At 42.2% G+C, this 24673-nt stretch overlaps 1 protein-coding gene across 3 annotated transcripts in view; it reads right to left on the reverse strand.

Moving 5' to 3' along the window:
- Nucleotides 1-24673, reverse strand: part of LOC102231473 (nck-associated protein 5-like) — a 126515-nt gene that overhangs the window by 84159 nt on the left and 17683 nt on the right. The window contains exon 1 of one of the 3 annotated variants that reach the window (XM_023329192.1): nucleotides 22372-22473. The exons of the other annotated variants lie outside the window; for them this stretch is intronic. Within the exon in view, the coding sequence (XP_023184960.1) occupies nucleotides 22372-22437 (66 nt within the window). The 5' untranslated portion in view covers nucleotides 22438-22473. Of the gene's footprint in view, nucleotides 1-22371; nucleotides 22474-24673 lie in introns of those variants that run through there. 3 annotated transcript variants of the gene reach the window in all.

Consider the following 24673-nt stretch of genomic DNA (forward strand, 5'->3'; position numbering starts at 1 on the left):
GCGCATTAGTAACTTTTCATTCATCCTCCTAAATCATGCTGCTAATGGAAAGTCTTCTGGAACAGGGGGGTGACATTAGGGTTCCTTTCTTTGAGAGAGCGAATCCAGAAGCAGCTTGGCGTAGCGTCCAAAGTCGACCCCAGCTGTGTAATGTCATTCGGGAATAGCCCACACTTACAAACCGTGCGCTACCGAGTTACAGGACTGAGCTACAGCTCAGAGCTAAATGGGGAAAACAGATGTGAGGACTTCTGGTCTTTGGCCTAATGATTTGCCTTTTAGTGGTCTGGCTGTATAAAACAGACGCTGGGGCTGTTAGCGTTAGAAAAAGGCCACCACACTTCAAACATCTGGCTTTTCACACATCCAGTCAGTTGTGACTCGATGCTGTCACAGCCGTCCAGCCCAGGTTTGGGACTAATTAATTAGACGTTTGCTTGACGCCTCCCATGGGTGAGTGGTTATCTCGGGGGGGACAGATGCTCGCCATTGATTTCAGCTCATGAGAAACTGGAGAGTCCCGTAAAGAAATCGCACTCTAGTAGAAAAAGAAAACACTCATAAAGCCTTTATTTTTACATTTCCTGCAGCTCCCGCGCCTCAGCTACTTCGCCTTGCTTTCAGTGTCAGCTGCCTAATTAGTGACTGGCAAAAAATAACTCCCTGTGAACTCATTTTTTGAAACAGAATCAGCAGGAAAACAAAACCCAAATGGCAACAGCACATATTGAGTTTTCCTGTTGTAATTCATCAGAGGCACCAGGGTGCATAAGCTACTGGGTTCAGATGAGCATACTGACACAGACTGTTGTCTTTATTCCCATTTTGGTGTGGCGCAAACATATTTTCACATAGTTATTTTCTCCAATTGTTACAGGAAATAAATGGACTTTGACAGGCTGAATGGACTCAAGGGTCATCAGCTGTAAAATCTCCAGCTACTCTGAAAAGCATATTTTAATTGAAGAATTGAGAAGAAGGGAGATTAAATGCATTCTTAAAATACTTTTAATGAAATAGGTGAAAAGGAATTTGACTTTAACTGACAGTAGTTGAGATTTTCAACATTTATAGATATTGTCAATTTTCAGGTCCTGGAAGCTCATATCATTCATATTTAGTCCTATATATCAAAATGTTGCTCCACATTAACCTGCTGCTTTTATCGTAGATCAAGACCGCCCAACCCTTTCTCTTTCTTATCTGCCTGGGTATTGTAAAGCAGGAGAACTAGCATTAAGCAAACAAATATTAACATTTTTGAGGTGAAAAAGCTGTGTGTCAGAAGAAGTTACAGTTGGTTAAAAGAAATAAAGCCTTTTAGCCATAAAACTACACATGCTCTTGTCACATGTACCATATCAGTCCACAGACAGCGGTTGGAAGTAGTCAAGCTTTCCGACAGATCATGCCAACTAGAAAAAGCACATCCTACTGGAAAACAGGGAAAAGCCCCAGCCTTTTCTCGCAGCCTCACCTCCTTGGCATTTATTTTATCCGATCCGATCTGTGACCCTTCAGCTGGATTAACTGAGCCTTTTGGAAACAAGACGATGCCCACCCATGCACCATGACCTAATCGTAGCTAAATATTCAGAGTGTTAGGGTTTTGCAAAGCTCCAAGAATGTAGCTGGCGTTTTCACATAAAAAATCCAAGTGGGAGGTAAAGCCGATGTGTGGAAGGTAAATAATTTGCCTGGAGTCATGTTTGGGCTCATCCTGACCTCTGAGGCCCGACTGTACTTAAAGCACTGCTGTTGTCACTCCATGGGCGTTTTTTAACCTGTGGCCCTGAAGGCAAACTCTCACCAGGCCAGATGTTCTAAATACAGTAAGTTTTGTCTGCTTCTCCAGGGCTCCATCTGAGACCGCCACTCCAACGCAGTCATCACCCAGCAGCTTCAGCCGGTGCCAGGGGAACATGCCAAAGACCCGGACCCCCTGCTGAGTGAAGGCCCAGCTGGGCTTTTAACCAAAACACAACAACAGATCAATGCCTCGCTGCGTGGAGCGGAGTTTGCCAATATATGTCTAATAGCTTCTGAAAAATGACAATGAAACGCTGTTAACTGCAATCCATCATGACTTTTCAGGCTAATGCGACACATTAGCCTGAAAAGTCATTCATGTTAGTTCAGAGCAGCAGCCTAAAGCCATCTGGTTGTCTCTTAGTGCCAAAATGTAAATTATATGTAAGCCCAGTGACCATCAACTAAGTTAACAAGGATAAGAAAAGAGTTACAATCAATGGTGCAGAAAATGTAGTAAACAAAACATATTATGAGAATGAAATCACTATTAAATTAGCCCTCCTAGTGCAATGTTCAAAATGAGCATGGAAAATGTCATGGTCAGGCAGTGGGGATGCCAAGTGTTGTCCCGTCAGACCGTCAGTTACTGAAACCACTCATCCACAAAAAACAACTTGTAAAACGGCACACAGGGTTGGTGAAACCCTGCCGCACACAGGGTAAAAAAACTCATGGCGTCTAAATGAACACATCTCTTATTAGACCGCCAAAGGGTTCGGTGAAATTCGGACTAAATCAACCAATCAGAAAATGAACAACTCAGCAATTACAAGCAGCAAAGGTAAAAAAAAACTAAAAAAAAAACTCTGTAGATTTCAGAAGTACAACCTGTAAGTTGTAGTATGTCAAACATGACATAAAGTACAATAAAGTACCCTTTAACTTACTTGCAAGTTCAAGGAAAGCACTAGAAGGGTACTCTGGTAGCTCCATAAAACTATCTAGGTGGTTCATATAAAATTATGGGATAACTATGGGAAACTACTACTACTAGATACTACTATGTTTCCAATCAAATGTTGTGTCAATTTTGAGTAAACTTTTAAAATTCTACCAAAAACAAAATGCAAATTAGGCGTGTTTCCATGTACTGGTTTGGAGCAAATCAACCAGGCAGTACATTACCAGTCTGGTAATGTCTGGTAAACAGGAAGTAGAGATCAGAAACTAGCATGGACCACACAGAGTCCTCCCCTCAAAGCCAGAGGTTTAAACTTAGAAATGTTTCAGCATTTTGTGCCTCTGGTAAGTTCTGGTAACGTACAGGAAAGTGCAAGAACTTAATCTGTTAGTAAAGTACTGGCTGGATTATGGACACTTTCTAAACCGCAGCTTGTCATAACTTATTCTCATTTAATTAACTGAATCTAAATAATCTGTTTGTTTCCATAGATAGCGTAGTGTTTCTGACAGATAAGTCCTAAACATTTATAGGAAGCGTGATCCTTTAGCGACTCCAGAAAGAGAACCTTGAGGGCGAAAGCCCCGAGTCTAGGGAAATATTTACAGGCCACATCAAAGCGCAGCAAAGTCGGGTAAGTCTGTGCTGTCATCAGGCAGACCTCTGCTAATGACAGGGCACTGAAATAATCCTCAGCACACATGGAGGAATGCAGGGAATGCCGCACGCCTGTGGTCATGTGAGAACATCGGGCGTTTAAAGGTGGAGATTTAAGGCAGGACTAGATGCATGTAATGCTGCGCGTTATATCTTCAGCCGCGCATTATTTCTGACGGCTTTATGACTCCAGTGAAAGCCACACCGCTCCCCTGAGGACAGGTACTGCTGCTCAGACCACAATGAGCTAAATTCACTGACCTGAGACTTTATGGAAGGTATATTTCTTCGGACCGGTTCTCTAACAACTGCAACAAAGCAGTTTGGCACCAAGAGCGCCGACCGTAATCACAGCTAATGAATAGGTTGGAAAACAGCTTTATGTCATCTGAACTGGATGTAGAACAGCATTCCTGAATTCAGTTGAGAAAGTTGTGATTCAGGTCCACTCCTGTTTACAACATTGCATTATTGCTTGCAGGACTTAGCTTGGGACTGGCTTTAGATGCTAAAGATCTAGCCTTAGGTTTGACTAGAATCTTCCAGGATACAGAGGAGATTATTGTTCACTGCCTGTTGTCTTTGACCTGTGGCTGCAAAAAAAAACAGACAATCCATACTCCACCTAGCCTGACCATGGCCTTCATACCTTCTGCTCAATTCTCATCTCCGAAGACTGCTCTGTTTGGGATTTCTTCCATTGATCTCGATTTCTCAGGTTTTCAACTGGGCAGATCAGCGAACAGAAGGCGAAGTTGTTTTAGTTTTAGATGTGGCAGTGGAGGAACGAAGCCATTCAGTTCGTGTTGGCCAGGCTTCCACATATCAACCAATTAAAGTTGGAGCAAGAGGAATGTTTAAGACACGGACTGTCCAATTTGGTGCACACAATTTTCTTTAGGCTTCCTTCTGGGTTGAACTGGAGCATTACGTAAGTCACGGCCAAACTTTAGCGACTGGGTAAAATCAAGTTCAATCGATTCAAACTTCAACAGATTCCACCCCTCTAGGAAGCGATTGTTTTTAAGTAGCCAAGGTTCCAGATCCTCTGGACGAAGTGAAACGTAGACTGTCCTCCACCACCATGATTGAAAGTTTTCCAAAGGAGAGATGAGACCAACATGCTAACAGAGATCTGACTGGATGGTCTGACCTTGAGCTTTACTTGCTTAGATCTCCTCAGTGATTACTGGCAGTTTCCTCATAAATTATCAATTTATAGAATAATCTTTTCTACTGTATGACAACAGATTTGTTTAAAATGCCTCCAAAACCCTCAGGAGATGTCTAAGGATCAACAGTTGCTTCTCTAAGCTCGTTGCTGATCCCGTCTTTGAGTTGTCCAAACACACAAGACGATACTAAAGTTCTAGGTATGGGGTACAACTATGAAGCGAACATTCAGCGTTTAGCTCACGTCTATAAACGCTTAGTGTTGACTTCAGAGGCTGAACTTGTTCCATCCAGACGGTTAATGTGTTTGTAATGTAAAGTTTACCATGTTTATGCTGATAAGTCAACACCTCCCTGCCTTCTGTCACTGCAGGGGTCCAACTGCTTCTTCTCCCTTCAGGAAATATGAAATATGAACAGACCAAATGAACCTCTGGCTCTAATTCACAGGAGGATTGTTTTAAGGAAAGAAAGAACAGAATCAAACATAGAGATTGACTGAACTCCATCCATGTAAGAATCATGATCCAGATTTATAAGTCATAAAACATCAGATGCATTATTCATTTATGAGTCAGAGCAAGTCATCCCACCCTAGCAGAACGTCTGGTTTGGATCTGGAGTGAAAAACGGTGGTGAACCAGCCGGGTCCTGTCTCTTTAAGAGGAGCTGAGCACCCTCCACCACCTCGACGCGTCTGCAGATCAGAGATCCAAGCAGGCGGTAGCCGATAAGACACGTTGTGGGAATGAGACCCCGTCCAAAGACAAGGTCAGGACCTTGATCCTCCCCAGCCTATCTCTGCTTCCCCTGCAGACCGACGACATGGCGCTCTGACCTCCTGGACCGCATCATTGAAAACCCGAGAGCTGCGGGTTTGACAGAAGGCTCAGATCCCACATGGGCCGCTGCGGGGCAAAGGTTACGCCGACAGACTGTAAGATTTCTCTCACGGTGTATGTTTATGGCCTACTTGAAGATGCATTAGGACCGTGAGGTGTGGCAGATGTGCCAGTGTTGGTTTTGGTCTCCTGCCAGGCCACAGCTGCTGCCACGCAAGTCTCCGATGAGAAGCAAACTAATTTAATCAGCTGCAATAATAAAAAAAAACATGCGTTAATGTAATTCATGACTGATCCAGTTTTAGGGAGGCCATGAACTAATCAGCCTGACTAATCGCCTCCTGCCTCTGTTCATATCAAGACATATCGCTCAGCCTTGGTTAAATTCATTAGTCTTATCTGAGGCTGCTGGTCATTCTTCACTCTCATGCTGATGACCCGGCCTCGCTCTATCAGCTCAGCGATCTGCCTTTCATATCCTCGGACCATGATAGTACCCATCACCCCCCTCATGCTAGATGTGGCGTTTATCGGTGCACAGGGCTTCCTCTGGGGTTAATGCGTGTCATTTCTCATTTGGATAAGGGAAGAAACCGCAATCTCCATGGTGTTGGCGTCCATTACAGATATGACTCAAGACGGTTATATCAGGCACCAGCTACTGCATCTTCACAACATGGCTGATTTGTATAATATTTATCTTTAATCTGTCATTTCAAAATCCCTGGACGTATTGCATACATTAGAAAAAACAGCAACTTCCCAGCTGGTTTTCTTCCCTAATCCTCACTAGAGCATCAGATAGCAGCCTCAACCCGTGTTTATCTGGCACTTGACATTTTAGATACAGTAGAAAGGCCAAACAATATATCTATATACAGAGCTGACCAGAAAGATACAATTTTTTTCCACATTAACAACTGCTATTCCAGTTGACTACTAGAGAAAAATGATTGAAATCGATAACATTGTAAGTTTGCAAAGAAACCTAAAAGCCGATTTTACAACAAACATGTTACTGTCTACCTACAGTCAGTATATAATTATTATTTTCATGATATGAAATATAGGTAAAACATGGCATAGTACCGTCTTCAGCTGATCATTTACCTTATCAGGTATTCAGCTATTATGGCTTCAGGACTCACTGAAGGAAAATCACCTCCGCTGTTAAGGACTTCTGTAAAGGACTTTTTTTGTCTTTGTAAACACAAAATGAGATTGATAAGGTCTCACATGTCTAATTTTGGAGTTCCTCCAGTTTGTTCTTCGCACAATAAACATTGCGATTGGTTAGAAATGTGCAGTGGACACGCTGGGGATGGTTACCACAATGACAAATGCTGCATTGGGAGGAACCTGAAAGGTCTTCCAGTGAGTTCTCCACCAGAGTGTCCAAAACACAAATAATTCTTCATTTCACCACCTTAATAAGAGAACAAACTTCTCTGAATTTATCATTCAAATTGAAATTGATACAAACCTTTAAATTAAGAAGATATAAGTTAAGATAGAGTAAAACATGCTAAGCTAACCTTAGGTAAGCTAAGCTGAAGCAAGACAAGCTTTACAAATTTATGTTAACTTAGGGTAGGCTAAAATAAACAAATTAATAATAAAGTAGATGAATAAAAGGTAAGCTAAGGTAAACTTGGCTAAAGTAAACAGTTCTTGGTAAGCTAGATGAGTATTTGAAAAGAACTAAGCTAAGGTAAACTATGCTAGGAAAAAGAATAAAACGTAAGCTAAGATAAACCAAAAACAGGTAACCTACATTAAACTAAGATAACATAAAGTAAGTTAAAAGACACCATAAACTAAATTATATTTAAAAAAACAACACTAAGCTAAAGTAAAATAAGCTAGGTTAAGACACGCTAATACGTAGGGTAAGCTAAACTGAAATAAGGAGAACTAAGCTATGGTAAAATAAAAAAAATAAAGAAACACACTAGATATGAGCTAGACTAAGTCAAAGTAAACCAAAATAGTGTAAACTTCAACCGAGCTAAATCCACAAACTAAACTAAGTTAAAGTAAGCTGAACTAACATAAGATAAACCAAGTTAAATAGTTCAAAAGACACCAAGGTAAAGTAAACTAAAAATTGAAATAATATAAACAACATAAGCTAAATGAAGCTAAGAAGAACTAAGCTAAGGAAAGATGTGATAAAAGACACCATGGTAAGATAAGCAAGACTAAACAAAACAAAGGTTAGAAAAGTTCAACTAAGCCTAAAAATGAAGTTAACCAAAGCTAAATTGAGCTAAAGTGAACTAAACCTAGAAATATAAAATTAGAACATGAAAAACTAAGCTAACAGCAGGTTTAATAAGCTCCAAGCTAAAGAAAACAAAGCCAAGTAAAGAAACTGATCAAAAGCGAGCAATGCTAAGATAAATCTAATGCAGACTAAAGTTAAAAGTGTGTGAATGAAAAAGAAAGGTTGCAAAAAGAGTTTAATTTGGATTCTTTCCTCTGCATTTGTCAGCACTTTAGTGCTAAAGTCCAAAGCCCGATATTGAAGAACCATTCATCTAGACCAGGGGTGCCCAAAGTCGGTCCTGGAGGGCCGGCATCCTGCGTGTTTTAGTTCTCTCCCTGGTTTAACGCACCTGGATCCAATGATGGCTCATTAGAAGGCCTAAGAAGAACACTGACATGGTGAAAAGGTTGTTAGTACCACCAGGGAGAGAACTAAAACATGCAGGATGCCGGCCCTCGAGGACCGACTTTAGATGGTTTAAAAGATCACAATCTCACTCCATGTTAGCAAAGTTAAGGAGTCTTTGGAGAGATGTAAAAACTTTCATCAACCCTTAACAACGCTGAAGTTGTTGTTAAGGACAGTTCAGATGAACTGTTCTTTGAAACAAAGAATTCTAATAGAAAGGACATAAGACTCTTGACAACAGAATAATGTGTCCCAATAACGTTGAATAGGAGCAGAGGGCTACAGTGGCTGACTGTAACGGCACACAGGGGCCTCATTGAGTTGAGGACATTCATGTAACCAATGCCTCCAGTGAGCAGGATATTCTTCATCTGCCTACCTGGCCAACAGCGAGGTGTGTTCAGGCCACAAAAGGCCCCCTGTTCATCATCCAGGGAGAGTTATAGCAGCTTGGGTTATCTGATGTCCCTGGTCCAGCCAGCACCTACAGCCCGGCCCAGCCCAAACATCAACACCTCGCCATCGACAGGAATCCAGATCCCTCCAGATTATCTTTCCAAACATTAAGATAGGCCCTCTGTTTGGGCTCCTCCTCTGCAGGTTGGGTTGACAGAGTGGGCCATTCATGCCTGATGGGAACAGGGCAAAGCTGTTTGTGGGGGAATGAAACTCATCGGAGCTGACACCAATCATTTACGCAGAGGGAGGACCGACGCAGGAAGACCGGCCGTACCCGAGTGTGTTCACGGAGTCAAGTCACGGTCTTTATCAACCTGGGAGCCCTCAGCACTAATACCCAATATCAATCTGTTTAGAGTTGGCTTCCTATTTTTGTTTAAAGCCAGTTTAAACGCACCAGGGTGGACCAGATAGAAATCCACCCTTTAGGAATAACCGCCAAAGCAGGATCCAACGTGCTGACAAGCGAGATGGAAATCTATGAAAGTCTGGGGGAGGGTTTCCAGGCCGTTGTGACACTGTCTGAATTTTACAGGCCTAAGGGTTGCTGGGTTTTATTATGATCTGGGGGCCAATATTCAGCCAGGTGTAGTCGGGTTGGGAGGGAGCGTGGCGATGACAGACGTGAAGAGGAAGCCTGGAGTTGACAGCCCTCTGGGAGGCAGGAAAAACACGGAGAGGCGAAATCCAGGCAGCTCCACTAGAGAACCAGGCGGACAAAAGAGACAGAACCAGAACAATCAACATGCTGCACAAAATACCACTAAAACTGATAGCTTTGATGACTTGTCACGTAAATTAGTACATTTCCATAGATTTCAGTCAACTTGGATGGATGAAAACAAATAGACAATGTTTTTTAATAGAGATATTGCTCATCAGTTATTACAAAAAAAAATCATAAAAGGAATGGAGAGACATATTTTAGAAACGCTGGCATTTATCATGTTGACAAAACTGGAGGAATGCTCTCCAGTTTCATTCTCCAAACCTTTCCAGAGCTGGAAAATGCTTAAATCACCTCCGCGCATAAGGAGCCTGCATAAATCTCAGTCATCATGAAGGTGAATCTTTCACTGGAGTAAAAGTAAAGAATGATGAGATTTTCACCGTATTTGAAGGTAAAAACCTCAACATGGCAGCAGAGAAAGGAAAGTCCGTTGTATCGGACAATAGTAGATGCAGAATTGTAACATTTGGATTTCTGAGGTGGAAAAAAAGATGACAGATCCACAAAAAGAAGATAAAGGAATAAATATCTTGAACAGAACCAGTTCCTGTTCTTCAATATAACCAAAATCTCACAGAGAAAACCAAGAAACGTTCCATAAAAGCGGGGAAAAGCGGGAAAATTCATATTTCTTCACAAATACGAAGAACAAAATCTCTAACGCAGTATCAGGGAATTACAGAAGGGTAGCAAAGATGCACGGAAAGTTGTTGTAAGGTATCAGAGATGCTCAATAGATGCTGGAAACTGAAGAAGTCTGCTGGTGCGATTGTTTCCAGTGTCCTGAACGATGAAGATCTGTTCTGAAGAACATTAGAAACCAACTATTTACATCCACAACATAAAAAGACACAAATGATGCTCTCCACTGTCTGACAATAAAGCAAACTTCCACTTTTCCTGATAGGTCATCTGTCACAATGATTTCTAGTTGCTAAATGGCAGAATAAGTAGAGTTAAAATGTTGTGTTGTTACTTTCTTTTTCATACGCCAAGATCACCGTGACTTTAAACAATAAAAACAACTTGTCTAACTCCAAAGGGATCTAGGTATGGGGTTTCCAGTTAGTGTGAGTTTGATCCCCTGGCCAAGTACTTGAGGAAGTACCTGATGTTCAACCAGAAACCTTACGTCAACACCCCTCAACGTTGCTGCTGCAGCAGCAGCTTGTCCTGACCTCCAGATAGGTGTTTGTTTCCACATATACTCCAGCCAAAAACCCTTCATCAAACTGCCTGACTGCAGCTCTATTTCTTTAATCCAGGAAGTGATTTACTGATGGTCTGACGGTCTGCTGGGGAGCCAGCCGACCAAGCCAGGTGCCGGGCAGATGTGCATGTAAGCGCCTGCATTCCTGCCAGAAGACGCATTAATATCAGCTTACGGTTTTCTGCCTGTCTCCTTGAAGGCTTGCTTGGAAACTAAACTTGTGATGTGACGAGAGGAGGCCATTTGGTTCCTGTCACCAACCTCAGCAGATCCAGACTGCCAATATCACAAAACCCAGATACAGTCCTACTACTTCTTATGGAAATCCTACAGCAGAGGACCGATGGGAAATGTGAAACGAGATAGGCTTCAGTGACCTCTGACCTTTGATTTAAGCTTGGCTCTGATGATCATTCTCATAGTCATAAATTATTTCTCAGAATGGTTGACGGGGAAGAAGCAGCAGAAAGGTTGTGGGGGGATGGTGAGGGTTTTGAATGCATTTCCCTACAGTATAGCCCACTGGAGGTGACCAGCTATGGTGTGGGTGGAGCAGAGCCAGGAAAACCCCAAGCTGGAGGCGTTTATGTAAATCACAATATCGTCAGCAAACAGGCTGATCAATAAAAAATGTAGAACAGGCTCTGTCTCATGTAGGACATGTAGGACAGTGGGACATGCAGGACACAGTCTGTCTGTGTCACTCTGTGAGTGGTGACTCTGTGAGGTCACCAGAGTCGTTACAGTCAGTCATCTGACGGAGCCTCAGAGCAGAATACGGTGACTAGTTAGCCTTTAGTTAGCACTGCTGCTAAAAACATCATATGAAACACAGACACCCAAAACCATCCATCCAACTGTTCATCCATCCTACCAACCAATCATCTATCTGTTCCTCCATCCAACCAACCATCCATCCTTCATCCATCCAAACAACCATCTACCCAACTGTTCTCCATTTTCCATCCATCCATCCAACTGTTCATGCATCATTAATACATCCAACCAACATCTATCCAACTGTTCATCCATCCAACAAACTAAGCAACTGTTCATCCATCCTTCAAACATCCCACATCGATCTGTCATTCAATTTAACCATCCATCCATCCGTTAGCCAGTTACCACATCCATCTTTCATCCATCATTTAATTTAATCATCCATCTGTTCATCCATCCTTTTGTTTACCCTCAAATCAAATCAAATTTTATTTGTATAGCACATTTCAGCAGCAAGGCATTTCAAAGTGCTTTACATCATATTAAACACAGAAACACAATGCAACATAGAATCAATAATCAAAACACAACATTAAGTCAAGTTCCATCATTAAATGTGTAATTGATTACATTTCAAATACAATTCTAAACAGGTGGGTTTTTAGTCGAGATTTAAAAGAAGTCAGTGTTTCAGCTGTTTTACAGTTTTCTGGAAGTTTGTTCCAAATTTGTGGTGCATAGATGCTGAAAGCTTCTCCTCGTTTGGTTCTGGTTCTGGTTCTGCATCCCCAGAACCAGAAGACCTGAGAGGTCTAGAAGGTTGATACAACAACAGCAGATCTTTAATGTATTGTGGTGCTAAGCTGTTCAGTGATTTATAAACTAACAACAGTATTTTAAAGTCTATTCTTTGAGCTACAGGGAGCCAGTGGAGGGACTTTAAAACTGGTGTTATGTTCTCTATCTTCCTGGTTTTAGTGAGAACGCCAGCAGCAGCATTCTGGATCAGCTGCAGCTGTTTGATTGATTTGTTGGACAGACCTGTGAAGACGCTGTTGCAGTAATCAATGCATCTGAAGATAAATGCATGGATGAGTTTCTCTAGATCTGGCTGAGACATTAGTCCTTTAATCCTGGAAATGTTCTTCAGGTGATAGAAGGCCGACTCAAGAATCCACCTGACATCAACTATCCATCAGGAATCTGTGATTCCTTCCATCTGCCAGTCTATCCCATCTCCAGACACTTATTGATCCATCCATGCATCAATAGATCTATCTATAAATATATCCATTTATCAATCCATCCATCCATCTCTTGGTCTAAGAAAGGTCCAGAGGCTCAAGTACCTTTCTTCCTGAGCAGAACCAAACATTCAATGCAAATTACTTCTAGTCCAAGAATTCATGTGGTTTCATTCACTGCTAAACATCAGCTATTCTTTCATTTTTCACCTATTTCACCAGCCAGACGCATACCGCATCACTAAACGAAACCATTCTAGCTAACCAGAGTTGCAAAGTAAAGCTTCTGTCTCCCTGAGTCTCGATGTCAAAGCAGTGATTTCGCCTTGGACAGATCATATCCACACAGCAGCATCAGCTCTATGAGCTAATGCAAACAACGTCCTCTCAGAGCAGCTGAACCCGGACCGAGGGTTCAATAACTCAATCCATTAAAGAGTAAAGTGCCTCATCATGGAGCCTGCTCCTGGCAAGGCATACAGTAGGAGTTCATCCAGGCTGTTAGAGCCTCTAAGTCTTTGGTATCAGGATTTTCAGCAGCCATGCATGTTTTATTCCATCCAGATGGACGTGAGGAAGACCCTGACATCAGAGCTGGTCCCCATTAGACGAGGTGACATCAGCGCTCTATTTGAGGGGCTTCACAGGGTCCTATAGTAGGGTTCAAAAGTCCAGATGGTAAATAAATTAAAGCTTCATGGCTACCATAACATCTGTGCTAACAGGAACCCGACTGAAGGCGTTAGCTTGTGTTCTAGCATGTCTCTCTGTGTTTACTTCCTGACATGTTCTCTACTGTGGGAAAACTTCCACGGCATGGCCGGACCTCCTGATCTTACAATAACAACCCTGTTCTATCACCGAGTGTTTGCTCAGCTACCTCTCTGTATCTGGGGCACCCCACCCACCCCCAATCCTCCATCCAAGCCCGGACTGAAGAGACGAGGCCTTGCAGTAACTATGAAAGCATTACCTTCAGCATGAACTGTTTACCATGGCATCATGCTGAACAAAGCTTCCTGCTTTGTCCCCTAGTAGGTCAGACTGTGTGGAGCATGCTAGGCCTAAAGAGCTCCACACAATAACCAGAGAACCACCAAACCTTTACATCACTATCACTGCTGGTGGTAAAGCTAATGCTAAAGCTAAAGCTAATGATATAGAATTAGCTCGTGTTCTACACATTTACCTGGGTGAAGTGAACAAAGGTCACTTTTTTGTTCAGATGGGTCAGATCTAAGAGTTGATGCAGATGATGATGATGATGTAATGAATGCAATGAAAGAAGAGAAACGATAAAGAAAGAAAGGAAAAAGAAGACAAGAAATGAAAAGAAGGGAGTCAGGACACAAGGAAGTAAAGATAGGAAGGAAACCAGATAAAAGTGACAGAATGGCATGAGAGAGGAAGGTAAGGAGGAGAGGATACATCAAATGAAGGAAAGGACACATGAAGGGAAGGAAAGAAAGCACCAAAAGGATGCTAGGAAGGAATGAAATAAAGAAAGCAAGGGAGCAAAGAAGGTCAGAAAGAAAAAAAGACATACAGAAGGAAACAAAAGGAGGATACTCTTCCATTTAGGTAATGGAAGAAGGAAAGAAGTCTGAAAACACAAATATGTTTCTGTAGTATTTTTCCACATTCCAGACTCAGAATCTCAATCTCCGTCTCATCAGTTCAGAGCTTACAGTTAAGAGCTAAAGGTAATTCATTTATGTTTGTGATGGTAGGAGACAGGACTTTTAAAAAACAAAATCGGTTGACATGTAAACGGATAGTGTTGATGTGGATCTTGAGTCTCGCTGCCATCCTCATCCATGTTGGTCTCGGTAGTTTTCAACTTTAGACATAAACACGAGAGGTCTGATTTACGATCAGACCCACCTTACTTGATTGATATTTGGGTGAATTTTACAGATATTATTACTTCTGTTTTGACACTGTAAAAGCATAGAGGGATGCTAAATCTTTCATCGTTCCGTTGCAGAAGCATGAAGCCATTTCTACGCAACCACGCTCGCAATGGTTGGAGAGCTTTCCCTCTTTCCTCATTCCACCAGTTTCTTCTGCACACAGCAGGTCCATTTTCCAGCCAGGAGTATCCTGAGAGCGTTCCAGGTTGTTCATAAAGCCCATCCTGGACCCCAGCCACGCAGCAGTGAGAGAAGTGGGTCAGGGGGTGGAAAAAACTCAATAATGCACTAATTCATGTGGTTTGAATTGAGACTACAATTTCCCCACTCCTGACTGCTTCTGTTCAGCCATGAATATGACAGAGGAGATGGAAAATCCAGTCAGGAAATGCCTCTGAAATATAAAAATCCCCTCTCTGCAATATTGAACAAATTGTAAATATAGACTGCTTTGTTGGGCTGTTATCGCATCGCAGCCATTTCCTTCGAAATGATGATAATCCCAAAGAAATGAAGGTAATGAAATAATCATGGGGCCTTGTTTGTCCTGCATAATTTCCTGCCTGGAAGCCCATCGGCTCCTCCAGCTGTTGGGGCCAGATGGATGTTTGGGCCGTTCGATTGGCCCTCTGGGCTCCCCTGCACAAAGGCCTCCCCCCGGCCACACACAAAGGTCAACTGTTGACCGTTCACACGGTGGACTCTTTCAGTCCAGTTCACCTGAGGCTTCAAGCCGCCTCATAAAAACCCCTCAGTCGCCGAACAGATGAGGGGAATCGGGACTAACCTAGCAGCGCAGCGTTGTAAAGATGAGTTATGGAAAAAATGACCAAGACTCAATCATGTCCACCCCAGAAGATGACTCAGACGGTGCCGATTCTCTCAAGGATTTCAGCTCAGCTATGAATTACCTTCTTTTTAATAACGTCTTGAAATTACTTCGTCTCACGTTGCACTAAGGTTGTTTTCAGCAGCAGATAAAAGTTGTGGGAGCATGGAAGGTTTCGTAATAAAAGGTGCAGGTGTTAAAACAACTGCTTCCTATCTTTGATCTCTGCAACCAGCTCGTCTTGGCCTCCCTCCAAATGTTTCACCTGAAATCTGGCTTTTAGTCCAACTGTCACAATGTGCGCATTGTCCCTTGTCCAAGTTACATAAACCATAAAATCAAAAGGTTCCCATGATGTTTTGGTCCGGGTTTTACGCAAGTTTACAAAGATGAGTAATAAAATCCAGGTAGGTAATTCACTTACTAACTTTGGCTTTTCTTTTACAATATTTACTTCAGAGGTGGGACGAACTCACTGTTGAGCAAGTGACAAGAAAGTCTCACGTCTTTCTATGCAAGTTTCAAGTCAAGCCTCAAGGCCAAGTCCTTAATTTTTAATTTTCAGTCTTAAAAAAGTCATTTGACATAATAGCTACTGTATGTCTTATGTCTATCTCTTTCTATGTTCCAATGATGTAAAAGCTTTTGTTACTCTTTAAACCTACGGTTTTCCAAGAAAACCGTCCTGTTGCATTAGATGACTGACTGTCCCGTTGGTGTCAGGTCTGGTGTGTTTAACTCCATTTGTTGCAAACGGAAGTCTGAAACCACTCAGGTCTGTATTTAGCCTAGAAGCTGAAAGGTAACCCTCTACAGAGGAAGGCTGTCAAGATGGCTACAGTTTATTGGTGGATAGCGATGACTGTTTCCAATGATGCACCATCACACATGAATGTTCCCCTCTTATAATGGTAATAACTCTTATGACAATAATGTCACCATGATGGCTAATGAACCTCAAGAGAATAAATTAATCCCTGCCAGATTTTCCACTTTTGACGGCGAGCACAGATCACATCAGCGAGAATCATGGTTCCCTGCAAACAATGCCTCATTGTAGAGCGGTGGTTTGAGGCTGCATGGATCTCTTTGCTTTTGTTGCATCGTTCTGTTGCGGTGTTTGCGTAGCGTAGCGCATAGAGTTCTGGCTCGGGAGATGGCAGAGGAAAGGGAAAATAACCACCGGCTGGTTTCTGTAGAGCATGTCACGTTGGATTAAACCAGAACAGGACTTAAAACTCATTCTGCAGCGCTCTTGTCATGATGCACAAGTTGCAGCGTTGCACATGATGCTGAGGGCTTCCCCTCAGGGCTCCATGTGACACATCACACAGCCGGGCAGGTGATCTTTTGTTCAGAGAGGAAGAGGACAATGAAACACAACCTCACTGCCGCTCCGTGGATCAGCCCGCAGAGAAAGGGAGCAGATGAAAGGTCTAGGACGCATACAGGAGTGCTGTCAGTTGTATTGTCTGGCTCCGCCGCTGACGCCTGACAGCCACTTTATGGCCGTGAATAGAAATCAGAACCGGGGAGCAGAGGACGAACACGACCAGCTGGAGCACCTGGAGTCCAGAAACCACGCAGACCTTGCCACAACAAAGGCCCACATGGAGGAGTGTACTGTATTTGCTTATGGATCAGCCAGAACCATCAGGTGCAAACATATGAATGCTTACTTCCAGAACAAGAAAAAAACAACATATTGCTGACTCAAATGTAAACATCCCAAGATGGCAATGACTGCCGTCAAATACAACAACCCAAACTGAGTTCTTTACGTCTTTGCGGAAGAATATCGGCTCATCTTTAAAGAATTCAGCCCTATTCTTAACAATCTGTATAAGGTCATCCCACAGCATCCAAATCAGATTGACCTAGAAACTTTAACTAGGCTACACAAACATTTGATTTTTGTAGGGGTTTTTTTTAGCCAGAGTTGCACTTGCAACATAAATTACAGCAAGTCGTCCAGATACTGAAATGGCAAAGCTACATTGTTGCTTCCAATCACACTGTGTCAAGTCTTTACAAGTCCCAAGTAACAACATAAAAGTTTCACGTCGAGACTGTAGTCAAGGTATGCGAGTCCTGAGTCGAGGCAAAATCCGAAACTCTTAAGTCATTTGACAAAGCCTTCTTTTCCCAGAAGGCTTTAAGTAATTTTGGTGAGAAAGGATCGCCATTGTTCCACTGTAGTTTGATGAAGTTCCTTAGAAAATACTTTACAGCTTTTTCCAGAGCCATGTGTGTGAAAGATTTTGTTCACCAACTGTTTTTGCCTTTTAAGATCTCCTGCCCTACTTCATGTTGTCAGACAGGTTCTATTCAGTGATTCCTAGATTCTAGGCGTCCACTGGATTCTAATTTTCCCTTAATAAAATCAAAACGTCATGAAACGTGATTTAGTCCAAAGCAGTACGACGAACAAAGCTGACCTGAATCTGTGTGGACGCTTGTTGTGTGTGTGTTGTGGCGGTGGGAGGATAATCTATGCAAAGCTCCGGAGCCGAACGCGAGGTGTTGAAAGCCAATAAGGCCGTATCAAAACGAGGGCAGAGTTAATTAATCATCTCGGCTTCCTTTTCATGCCCCCCCACCCGCAGCTGTCCCGGGGGCATGTGCGAGCGCCAGTGTGTATGCGTGTGCATGGTGTGTATTTGAAGGAGCAGGAGGGTGGTGCAGGTTGCAGCTCGGGGGGGCATTAGCATATTGTAATGTGAGCCAGTAGACCACTGAGCTCCTGTACGTCTGCTGCAAGCCTCTTTGGGACAAACAGGAAATAACTGACACCTGCCCTGTTCAGTGACCAGAAAATGATGAAAAGTGACAGTTAAAAGAAAGAAACTCAATTAGCTTCATTTACATTTTCATAGCTGTAATTGTGGCTCATTAGAAACGTATATGCTGCCTGTCAAAGAAGCCATTTGTTATTTTTTCTACATTAAGCAATGAAGATTAGTAATTGATTTCTATTTCTGATTAAATAAAAAAATGCGTGACTTTAAGAAAATTAATAAAAAATTTAACTGTTGATTGAATAAAGATTACAATGGACCCCTGTGGCTGAGGAACCTCCTCTAAAAACATAGCTGACTATTTTAATAGATCAAACACCAAATACTGAACGGTGAATAGACAGGGAGAAATAATTCATTGAAAAATTTTCCTTATAGTTTATTTTCCACAAGAATTGCTTTTATAGATATAAGCAATAAGAGAGAAAAGGAATATAATGAAACAGCCAGAGCTAGGAAAGCAAGCCCTGGCTAGCAAGGAACACCTGCGCTTGCTAGCTTGGAACACTAGTCCCGACTAGCTAGGAACATTCACTCTTGCTAGCTAGAAAAACCAACCCTAGCTATCTAGTAAAGCTTGTTCTTGCTAGTTAGGAAATCTAGACCTGGCTAATTAAGAAAGCTCACTCCTGATGGCTAGGAAAGCTATCCCTAGCTAGATATGACAGCTAGCCACAACTAGGAAAGCTAGACCTGGCTACATAGGACAGGTTGCTACAGCTCACTAGGAAAGTCAACCCTGGCATTTAACGTCTTTAATAGGAATAATATATATTTTTAAATTATGTTTCTTGTTTAACGGTCTTAGTGCCTACTGCCTACTTCAACCAATTGTTGTTACACTTTATAACTTTTGAAAGCCAGAATAAAAAACATAACTGAGTTTCACAAATATTTAAAGACAGTTCTGGTAAAAAAAAAACAAAAAAAACTCAAAGACAGCCTTCTGTTGAGCTGTTGCAGAATATTTGAGCGTCTATTTGACATATTAGGCATTATATCATTATCATTGTTAGGGTTTTTTTTTTGTTAGGAACCTTTGTAGAAAGTCACATTAATTCAGTGTCTTTTTGTTTCTGTAGTTGTTTGTCTTCATGTTTCCCATTCTGGTTTTCTTATTGCTATAAATGTGTCTTCATTTGTAGTATCTTGGCAAGTGATTCTAATATCTTGGGATTTGTCCATCATAATAACTCATCTTTCCCCAGAAATGAAAGGGAAAATTGAAAAACTTGATCCGACCATTCAGGCTGAGAAGACTTTAAATATCTCAACACAACATTTTTGGAGTTGAAATCAAAACACTTCTGTTTTATGCAAACAACCAATTATAATCATCAATCAGTCTGTGACTGTAATTAGACTTCACAAAGAAAAAGGAAAATATTTTTCTAGAGATTTCTTGCTTTCCTTTGCTGTCTAAGCTCGGCCTCCAGTCGTCTCGCCACCATCCATAATTAGTTTTAATGTTCTGCAGCTGGCAAGTCGCTCGTCTTCTTTTTGAGTCCAAAGCAATGTGGCACCAGAACTCTGCGGCTCAGTCCAAATTCATATCCTTCTTCCTGATTCAGACACTGAGCTCTATTGAGAAAAGTAATTCGACACAGGCGTTCTGTCTCAGAGATACTTTCTGAGATCTTGAGGATCTGTGTTTGTACACAACATATCATTTCTATTACATAGCCGGTATTATAATGCCAGTCTGTGGAAATTAAGGCAAAATGTGAGCCTATGAGGTTTAATTCAAACTTTTAAAATCACAACAAAGCAAGTTATCCAGTCAGCATTTTATAATGTGTTTTTTTTCCTGGCATAGTTCTGGTTGAATGTTGGACCACTTCTGGACAAAAGGGAAGGCTTCTTTTGTCCAGACAAAGCCAAAGGTTTGTCTTTGATTTTAAGCGAAGTTTACAGCTTTTAAGGACGGCTGAGGTCTGGGTTTGGATAGGACTTTCCAGAAGTCTAATGTTAGCCTGCTTTATAGGATTCAAATTCAATATGGATGTGGGTCTTGGACTACCAATTGGGTCCAAACTCCAACAGACGTTAAGGAATTTGAAGACAGTCCCGTTTTTTCATTATTCTATTCCACTGCCATGCTTGGCAGCTGGTACAGTTCTTTTGGGTTGAAAGCCTAATCTTGAGACCTCCATACATTCCTCTAGTTGTTGAAATGAAACAGATTGATCTTTGTGTCATTTAACCAAAAAATAAAAAATAAACACTCCCCAATGACATTTACCTCATCTCTGGGAAGACAGACAAAGTTATTTCAATTCAGACCCCACCATCTCCTGGTGAGAGCCCACTGGTGTTCCAGCATTGTCCACGTCAGAAATTTCATGAGTCTTGGTAGTATCTGAACTACTTCATTTTATCTTAGGCCATTTAGATAAAATGGCATATAGTCAGTTTAATTGGAGACCAAAACTGAAACATTTGTTCCATTTCCAGCTGCTGTGGTTCTCATTCTCATTCAAACCAACCAAACACTTTTAGCAACCTGTTCCCCTCCTCGCCAATGGGGGCACTGCACCAATAACCACTGAAGGAAACGACACAAAATCTTTTGAAGACCACAGAGCACAACTTCCTACTTCACCAAATGAGAAAAAAATGGAGTGGAGATTTTAGTGGTTGGAGGATTTCTCTTTTTCACGAGCCATTTCGCCCACAATGCTAGACTCACACATTTGCCTTGGTTGTATTTACCCTTTGATCTAGTCTTCGTGGAATTCACATATGCATTCGAATCACACCAGAGTTCAATTCAACTAAACCGGTCCGGAGTTCCCTTTTTTTTGTTTCGATTCACTCCTCCCCAAATGAAACAGACTTTCTAAATGGAAGGACTGGAGTTGGGTTAAAGCAGACTGAAGAGGGCTGCTGGGAATGCACCCTGAGGGAGAAAGGTCTGACTTTTTTTCAGACATTTAGAAGGTGGTGACACATCTAAATAACTTATATTTATTTAGGTGTAATTGTTAGAACATAGTGGCGCAGTAGGTAGCATTGTTGCCTTGCAGCAAGAAGGTTCTGGGTTCGATTCCCGGTCCGGAGTTTGTATGTTCTCCACAGGGAGAACATACAAACTCCATGCAGACTGGATTTGAGTTCTCTCTGGGTACTCCGGCTTCTTCCCAAAGTCCAAAAATATAACTGTTCGGTTGAGATTGGTCTCTCTAAATCCTCCCTAGTGTGCATGGTTGTTTGTCCTGTCTGTCTCTGTGTAGCCCTGCGACAGACTGGCGACCTGTCCAGGGAGTATTCTGCCTCTCACCCGAAACGTTCGCTGAAGATAGGCACCAGAACCCCTCCGACCTCACTATTGAGTCGTCAACTTAATAAAAAGATGTTGGAGACTCTTATGCTGTAGAGCCTGAATATATAATTTTGATCTTGTGTGGATCAAATGTGAGAGTAAACGTTTGTTTAGGCCTTTTCTTCTGTTTGAATGCAGGTTTAATGTGGACAATGCCACAAAGCAAACCCTTAAGCCACAGTTGATCCCAGATTAGGACACACAAAAGGTTATAAACCTCAGAATTTCTCTCTGGGTAGACAATTAAAAAGGAAAAGCAAGTTGTGTTGGTTTGGAGGGAGAGATTTGCGCTTTGGGATGAGCGAGAGGGTGAAACTGGATGGAAAAATGCAACCATGCATGTTGTGTTTCGCGCCCCTTCTCGTCCTGCACGAGCCATTAGTCACTTTCCAGCTCCTGTTAATATAATTACATAAAGGATGGCGTTTCGGAGCCCAGCAGAGACATTTGTCTGTTTAATTGCGCCCATGTGATGGCAAAGGCAAAAACACACAAAACACCACTGAATGAAGATCCAAATCGAAGAGAAAAGTTGAACCGAAGCCGCTGAAAAAGCACAACAACCACAGCTGTTTTATTTTTAGATCTGGCTGTTGCCACGCATGGTAACCTCGTCATAAAGCATTACATGTCACGAAGCGTCTCGTCCACAGCGGTGGGGAAACCTGTACAGATGGTGGGCTGGACCCCTGATCCGGACCGCCTGGAACTGCTTCGGAAACACGAAGCGAATCTTTTCTCATGTCTAATTAGAGGCAGCCACAGCTTGTCGGATAGTGACCTACATATAGGATGGCAACGCTCGAAATGCACAGTGACAGAACAGCGAGAAACACTGACACACTAACAGAACCAGACCATCCAGATTCCAGTGACAGGTTTAAAACACAGTTGGTTCCTCTAAGGAAATCTCACCGTCATCAATCAAACTTCAGCTGATGGATTGCAACCCTTCCCTACTAACCCTTTTTGTCCTAACGTAGAACATCGTTGCCCCAGTGAGTCCTGCCCTGGATGTGCTCTCCCAGATATCTCCCTGGCGTTGCTGTGGGATGGACGGATGGATCTGAAAACCAACACTCACCGCTAGAAGCTCCAGTAGAGGAACACTTCGGATCCGACCAACGCCGTGCTCCGCCAACTGGCTCATGCTCTATCCTTCGCTCTGTTGCCCTCCTCTTCTTCCGCTTGGTTCCCCTCTTCTGCCCTAGCTGCCTTGCTGAGTCTCAGCTGCTGCCTGCCACTGGCTGTGTGTGTGTGTGTGTGTGTGTGTGTGTGTGTGTGTATGTGTTTGCATTCAACAGCATTACACGTGTGTGTGTTGGAACGATGATGCAGCAGTGCAGCAAAGTGCCTTGCATGAATTCGTGTCTCTCCTGACTGAGGGCCACATCAGCTCCTGTTAATATTTAACCACCGAGTCAAGTCGCATTAAGTCACCTGGAGCAAACAGCATGTCGCCACATCTGTGTGTAGTAGATCTAAGGTGTTTGTGTACAGTGTGGCGGTTGTGCATATACTTTAAGGTATAAAACATTAACACGTCTGAGAAGTAGACTCTTTGTTGGTGGTTTTTCTTTTGTCTGTCTTCAATCAGTAAAGGGCAGGTTCTTAGCAGATGCTTTTCAAGGAAAGGAAGGATTTAGTAGCTTGGAGAGAGTTTAGTTCGATCAATCAAGGAAAAAAACTAGAGGAAATGCCTTGTATTAGTCACTAGCATCTTACTCTACATGTCCACCCAACTATTACTTTCCTCGTCCTTCCTAGTCTGGAACATGGACAGAAGACCCAAAAACACCTGCTAGCTTCTCATGGAGAGTCCAAAGCAGAAGTCCAGGGTCAGAAGGGATTCATGTATGCCACCTGTTCCTCAGCTTGGTAACACCAACAGCTAACAGGCTAATCAGAAGGAGGAAGTGTAATCTGTGTAGACCAGACCATCATGCTATCACCGCTATGTTTAACTGTTAGCTCTATGCCAGATGTAACATTATGAACACAGTTTTGTCAGTCCACAGAAGATCTTTCATAAAGTCCTGAAATGGGTCATTGTGTTTGTTCGGCAGTTATTCTGGCTTTATAACTGAGGCAGTTCAAGCTTGAAGAGCTTTTGATGTTGATCTTGGTTGTGTTGACCTCCTGGATTAGTCGTTGATAATTTGGAATTTGGATGTCCTTAAATAAACCTGAGGACCTAAACCTCTGTGTGCCACGTTTTCAAAAAGTCACAGCAGTTCCTGAATGATTCTTTGACTCCAGGTCGAATCAGAACCTCTGTTCACCAGCTTCCTCGCCAACACCCCATGAATTAAATCTGAATGTCAGATTGCTGGGTTTCTATCTCCCACTGAGGTCTGTCCAAGACAACACAATGGATAATGATAGTTTTCTCGTTCAGACTGGAAAACGTGGAAGCTGTTATGGAAACTGTGCCATGTTTCTCCCACAACTATCCTCTAATCTGGGTTTATTTCTGTCTGCTTGATTGGAGAAGTTCCTGTTTTCACTGTGGAGATTTTTCTCCTCGGAGGATGTCTCTCAAAGTTCAATCCTGCAGACTTATAATTACTCTCACAACGTGAGACAAAGTTCTTTGGAACCTCAGAGGCCAAGTCATGCAGCGGGGAGAACTTGACCTCTGAAAGACAGACACCATACAGTTGGCCTTCCCAGTGGAATCAATGGAAATTACCCAAAACGCCACATGAAAACCATTGTTTACTTCTGGTCTGAACAAACGCTGACTCAGGACGAGGGTTTGGTGCAAAGCTCGCAACCCGATGCCATCTGTTCCTTAGATATGTTGGTACATCGGCATTATGGCATCAACTCAATTTGATCATATTAGAAAGAAATGACTACTTGTTATTTGATCGACATCTGGCTGAATTTGAACAAGTTTTGTATGACAAAAATGCAACATTTCCTCCAATGAATGTACAGAAGGTATGCACAGCTTGGCTCAGTTAATCTCTACAGGACATTTGACAAAATGAAAAGTTTGCATATACATTTTTCAACGTTTCCTTCTCCATTTTATATTTCATGTGACATACAAAATACAAAAAGCACAAAACATTCTATGAAGGACACATTTTTTGTATTTTTTTGCTAAGTTAGAATGTTGTATGTGGACTATTTTCTTGTCTGGAGGTTCTAAGTTTTTATGGGCAGTAGCCCAGGGAAACAGTAGAAAAGGGGTTTCAAAATGAACGTATATTTCTAAAACTATGTATTTATCTGTGATTGCTACCTTGAATAATTCTTATATTGCTTTTATACGTGTGCTGGAACCACAGCATGTTGAGTAGACACTCCCATTTGTTGCTAAGTATAGGAAGGTCGCTACCTTTAGCTGTGCAAAACCAGAAACTTTGAGGAAATTG

Source organism: Xiphophorus maculatus, chromosome 24, assembly GCF_002775205.1.
Source record: "Xiphophorus maculatus strain JP 163 A chromosome 24, X_maculatus-5.0-male, whole genome shotgun sequence".
NCBI classification, from domain to species: Eukaryota; Metazoa; Chordata; class Actinopteri; order Cyprinodontiformes; family Poeciliidae; genus Xiphophorus; species Xiphophorus maculatus.